The sequence below is a fragment of the Oncorhynchus keta genome, chromosome 1 (genome assembly GCF_023373465.1).
Source record: "Oncorhynchus keta strain PuntledgeMale-10-30-2019 chromosome 1, Oket_V2, whole genome shotgun sequence".
NCBI classification, from domain to species: domain Eukaryota; kingdom Metazoa; phylum Chordata; class Actinopteri; order Salmoniformes; family Salmonidae; genus Oncorhynchus; species Oncorhynchus keta.
Window position 1 is genome coordinate 13229587 of NC_068421.1, and position 6000 is coordinate 13235586.

A 6000-nucleotide genomic window follows, 5' to 3' on the forward strand; every position below is an offset into this window, starting at 1 on the left:
GGTGGTAAGAAAACTTTCTAAATGGATGTTTCAGCTCTATAGCCCCTGTGACATGTCTGGGTTACACCCCTTCTGTCTGTGGCACAACACAGCACCGCACTGATAAGCTGATAGATGCTTTAAATTCCAGGTGTAAACCACATATACATTTGAATGAGAAGAGAGACAGACAGTAGGAGGAGAGGGTGAAAAGAGATAGAAAGAAAGAAAGAAAGAAAGAAAGAAAGAAAGAAAGAAAGAAAGAAAGAAAGAAAGAGGAAGTGAGGAAAAAGAGGAGGAGTGAAAAGGGAGATAGAAAAGATGACAGAAAAAGAGAGTGAGGGAGAAATAGCCCATCCCCTCTCCTGTGCCAAGCGAAGACTCACCTTGATGGACTTGCCGTCCGGCGTTAACACCTCCTCTGACAGCTCCATCATCTTCAGGGCCATGAGTGCGATTGGCTTGGCATGGCTGTCAATCTTCCGGTGGAGCCCGCCCGCAACACAGTAGGCGTCGCCTATAGTCTCAATCTATATGGGGATTGGAGAAGAGTCCATGAAGCCATGACGATTTCATTTGATTTGAGTTCTATACTTAATCAAATTTAAATATTTTCATAACATTTATCCTGACAATGTTATTGGCAGAATTAAAATAAACACTCAGACAAGCTGTACCTGACGACAAGAAACACAACTCTCATTTTCTTCCAGTCACAGTCATTTATCCAGATTAACCATGACAATGGGAACGTATGGGACTCCTCTCTCCCCCTCCCCCCGCCCTCTCCTCACATAGAGCAGGAAAAGAGAGGGAGAGATGAGAAAGTGGAGACGAGAGGAAATAGAAGTAGAAAGAGAGAAGGGGGAAGAGTCAAGTAAAAAAGTAGAAGGTTGAGGAGAAAGGAAAGGAAGGGTAAGAAAAGCTGCTGTATCTGTGCTGACTCAAACCCTGGCGAAGGACGAGAGCTGATGTAGTGCTAGATGGATGGAGGGATGGATAGAGAGCTGATGTAGTGCTGACTCAAACCCTGGCGAAGGACGAGAGCTGATGTAGTGCTGACTCAAACCCTGGCGAAGGACGAGAGCTGATGTAGTGCTGACTCAAACCCTGGCGAAGAACGAGAGCTGATGTAGTGCTGACTCAAACCCTGGCGAAGGACGAGAGCTGATGTAGTGCTGACTCAAACCCTGGCGAAGAACGAGAGCTGATGTAGTGCTGACTCAAACCCTGGCGAAGAACGAGAGCTGATGTAGTGCTGACTCAAACCCTGGCGAAGGACGAGAGCTGATGTAGTGCTGACTCAAACCCTGGCGAAGAACGAGAGCTGATGTAATGCTAGATGGATGGAGGGATGGATAGAGAGCTGATGTAGTGCTAGATGGATGGAGGGATGGATAGAGAGCTGATGTAGTGCTAGATGGATGGATGGATGGATGGATAGAGAGCTGATGTAGTGCTAGATGGATGGAGGGATGGATAGAGAGCTGATGTAGTGCTAGATGGATGGAGGGATGGATAGAGAGCTGATGTAGTGCTAGATGGATGGAGGGATGGATAGAGAGCTGATGTAGTGCTAGATGGATGGAGGGATGGATAGAGAGCTGATGTAGTGCTAGATGGATGGAGGGATGGATAGAGAGCTGATGTAGTGCTAGATGGATGGAGGGATGGATAGAGAGCTGATGTAGTGCTAGATGGATGGAGGGATGGATAGAGAGCTGATGTAGTGCTAGATGGATGGAGGGATGGATAGAGAGCTGATGTAGTGCTAGATGGATGGAGGGATGGATAGAGAGCTGATGTAGTGCTAGATGGATGGAGGGATGGATAGAGAGCTGATGTAGTGCTAGATGGATGGAGGGATGGATAGAGAGCTGATGTAGTGCTAGATGGATGGAGGGATGGATAGAGAGCTGATGTAGTGCTAGATGGATGGAGGGATGGATAGAGAGCTGATGTAGTCCTAGATGGATGGAGGGAGTGATGGTTGTTAATGGACGCACTGGGCCTTGTTGTAATACCACTCTGTCAGGCAGCCAGTATTGACACAATGTTGTTAAGCACTGTTGCATTAGCCATTAATCAGTGTGTTTTTCCACCCGATACATATGCACACACGCACACACACGCACACACACAGTGCTGATATAAAACACAACTTGATTGATCCTTGTATTTACCCACGGCAGCACCATTACTCAATTGCACTATACCTCTCCTATGTGGACAGATGACACATATCAGGGTTGGAGTCAATTCAGCATTTCTGAATTTAATCCAATTCAAACAATGAATTTCAATTTAATTTCAATTGGCCACACTCCACAGGAAGCATAATTTGAATTTAATTTGATTTGAGTCAACTGAGATGTGTAACATGAAAATCTCATTCATTTGACAAATCTACCACTTATTAATACAACGAATACACATACCATTTGAAATATGTGTCACGTTCTGACCTTAGTTCTTTTGTTTGGTCTTTGTTTTAGTGTGGTCAGGGCGTGAGTTGGGGTGGGCAGTCTATGTTCTTTTTTCTAGGATTTGGGATTTCTGTGTTTGGCCTGGTATGGTTCTCAATCAGAGGCAGCTGTCAATCGTTGTCCCTGATTGAGAACCATACTTAGGTAGCCTGGTTGTCCCTGATTGAGAACCATACTAAGGTAGCCTGGTTGTCCCTGATTGAGAACCATACTAAGGTAGCCTGGTTGTCCCTGATTGAGAACCATACTAAGGTAGCCTGGTTGTCCCTGATTGAGAACCATACTAAGGTAGCCTGGTTGTCCCTGATTGAGAACCATACTAAGGTAGCCTGGTTGTCCCTGATTGAGAACCATACTAAGGTAGCCTGGTTGTCTCTGATTGAGAACCATACTAAGGTAGCCTGGTTGTCCCTGATTGAGAACCATACTAAGGTAGCCTGGTTGTCTCTGATTGAGAACCATACTAAGGTAGCCTGGTTGTCTCTGATTGAGAACCATACTAAGGTAGCCTGGTTGTCCCTGATTGAGAACCATACTAAGGTAGCCTGGTTGTCTCTGATTGAGAACCATACTAAGGTAGCCTGTTTTCACCCTTGAGTTGTGGGTGATTATTTTCTGTCCTGTGTTTTGCTTCACCGTTCAGGACTGTTCGTTTTGTCGTTTTATTGTTTTTGTTCAGTGTTCAGTATTCTCATTAAAACAATATGGACACTAACCACGCTGCGCATTCGTCCTCCGATCCTTCCTAATACTCCTCGTCAGAGGAGGAAGAAGACCGTTACAATATGAGTTTTATTTTAACTCAAATATGTCAAACAGTTTGATCTACATTTTGTTTCTGATATTTAAAAACATTTAAGGGAGTTATGAATTATTTAAGACAACCCACAACATGATCTTAGAGTATTTCTAGACCACTAATTATTTTTTACTGTTTTAGGAAAATTAGTTTTAAAGATGAAATGTTTCAATCTAATGCTAAATGGTATTGGTAACCAAGTCAAAATAAACTTTGCTATGGTGATGTGTAGAATAAATAAGGCATTTGAATTTCACTTAATTAAATTCTACTTCCTTTAATTTGAATGCAATCTAAATTCTGCTTCCTGTGGGGTGTGGCCAATTCAAATTCAATTCAAATACAATATTTGAAATGGAATTAAAGAGCAATTCGTAACTCAATTCAGAATCGACCCAAACCCTGAAACATATAACAACAAGCATGCACTGTACAGTTTGTGACGTGAAACAGGTGTGTTCCTACCTTATTCACATCTAGGATTCCACACTGGTAGTGAAACAGGTGTGTGTTCCTACCTTATTCACATCTAGGATTCCACACTGGTAGTGAAACAGGTGTGTTCCTACCTTATACACATCTAGGATTCCACACTGGTAGTGAAACAGGTGTGTGTTCCTACCTTATTCACATCTAGGATTCCACACTGGTAGTGAAACAGGTGTGTGTTCCCACCTTATTCACATCTAGGATTCCACACTGGTAGTGAAACAGGTGTGTTCCTACCTTATACACATCTAGGATTCCACACTGGTAGTGAAACAGGTGTGTGTTCCCACCTTATTCACATCTAGGATTCCACACTGGTAGTGAAACAGGTGTGTGTTCCCACCTTATTCACATCTAGGATTCCACACTGGTAGTGAAACAGGTGTGTTCCTACCTTATACACATCTAGGATTCCACACTGGTAGTGAAACAGGTGTGTTCCTACCTTATTCACATCTAGGATTCCACACTGGTAGTGAAACAGGTGTGTGTTCCTACCTTATTCACATCTAGGATTCCACACTGGTAGTGAAACAGGTGTGTGTTCCCACCTTATACACATCTAGGATTCCACACTGGTAGTGAAACAGGTGTGTTCCCACCTTCTACACATCTAGGATTCCACACTGGTAGTAAAACAGGTGTGTGTTCCCACCTTATACACATCTAGGATTCCACACTGGTAGTAAAACAGGTGTGTGTTCCCACCTTATACACATCTAGGATTCCACACTGGTAGTAAAAACAGGTATGTTCCCACCTTATACACATCTAGGATTCCACACTGGTAGTGAAACAGGTGTGTGTTCCCACCTTATTCACATCTAGGATTCCACACTGGTAGTGAAACAGGTGTGTGTTCCTACCTTATACACATCTAGGATTCCACACTGGTAGTGAAACAGGTGTGTGTTCCTACCTTATACACATCTAGGATTCCACACTGGTAGTGAAACAGGTGTGTGTTCCTACCTTATTCACATCTAGGATTCCACACTGGTAGTGAAACAGGTGTGTGTTCCCACCTTATTCACATCTAGGATTCCACACTGGTAGTGAAACAGGTGTGTGTTCCTACCTTATACACATCTAGGATTCCACACTGGTAGTGAAACAGGTGTGTGTTCCTACCTTATTCACATCTAGGATTCCACACTGGTAGTGAAACAGGTGTGTGTTCCCACCTTATTCACATCTAGGATTCCACACTGGTAGTGAAACAGGTGTGTTCCTACCTTATACACATCTAGGATTCCACACTGGTAGTGAAACAGGTGTGTGTTCCTACCTTATACACATCTAGGATTCCACACTGGTAGTGAAACAGGTGTGTGTTCCTACCTTATACACATCTAGGATTCCACACTGGTAGTGAAACAGGTGTGTGTTCCTACCTTATACACATCTAGTTCCTACCTTATACACATCTAGGATTCCACACTGGTAGTGAAACAGGTGTGTGTTCCATCTAGGTTCCACACTGGTAGTGAAACAGGTGTGTGTTCCCACCTTATTCACATCTAGGATTCCACACTGGTAGTGAAACAGGTGTGTTCCCACCTTATACACATCTAGGATTCCACACTGGTAGTGAAACAGGTGTGTTCCTACCTTATACACGTCCAGTATTCCACACTGGTAGTCGAAGCGTGTGTAGAGCTCGTTGAGCATGCTGATGACCTGCATGGGGGTACACTGGGCACACACTGCCGTGAAGCCCACGATGTCAGAGAACAGCATGGTGACATCATCAAACTTCCTGGCGGGGACAGACTCCCCCTGCCACAGCTTCTGGGCCACGTCACCAGGAAAGATGGAGTAGAGAAGGTCTACTGTCCTCCTCTTCTCCTCTTCTAGAGCTTGGTGTGTCTTTTCTAGAGTTGCCTGGGGAAGAGCACAGGGATAGAAATACAATTAGTAGAATGGGGATGATGGAGTAGAGGTTTCGTGACCAACGCGTTTTCTCTTTTTCTGAAGCTGGATGAGTCCGGCTGCTGAATGTCTACGTGACAGTATAATGAGTATGAGCACACGTGTATGTGTGTGTGCACTTGTGTGTTTGTGTGTGCATATTGCATGTGTGTTTGACTGTACCTTGAGTTTGTCCATCCTGTTCTTGAGGCCGTCCTGTGCCTTGGCCTGCTGTCCCACCAGTATGACATCACGCGTGGCGTCGTGGATGGGGATGTCTGACAGGTAGAGGCCCCTGCCCATCAGCTCCTCCAGCTTGTCCACCCGGGGGGAACC

The 6000-nt window shown here is 44.5% G+C and overlaps 1 protein-coding gene across 2 annotated transcripts in view; it reads right to left on the minus strand.

Annotated features, from left to right (window-relative positions):
- Positions 1 to 6000, minus strand: part of gucy1a2 (guanylate cyclase 1, soluble, alpha 2) — a 68857-nt gene that overhangs the window by 22823 nt on the left and 40034 nt on the right. For both annotated transcript variants that reach the window (XM_052505908.1, XM_052505869.1), the window contains exons 5-7: positions 5848 to 6000; positions 5365 to 5637; positions 366 to 509 (exon numbers count right to left, since the gene is read on the minus strand). The exon at positions 5848 to 6000 is cut by the window's right edge and continues 60 nt beyond it. In XM_052505908.1, the coding sequence (XP_052361868.1) occupies positions 366 to 509; positions 5365 to 5637; positions 5848 to 6000 (570 nt within the window). The remainder of the gene's footprint in view (positions 1 to 365; positions 510 to 5364; positions 5638 to 5847) is intronic.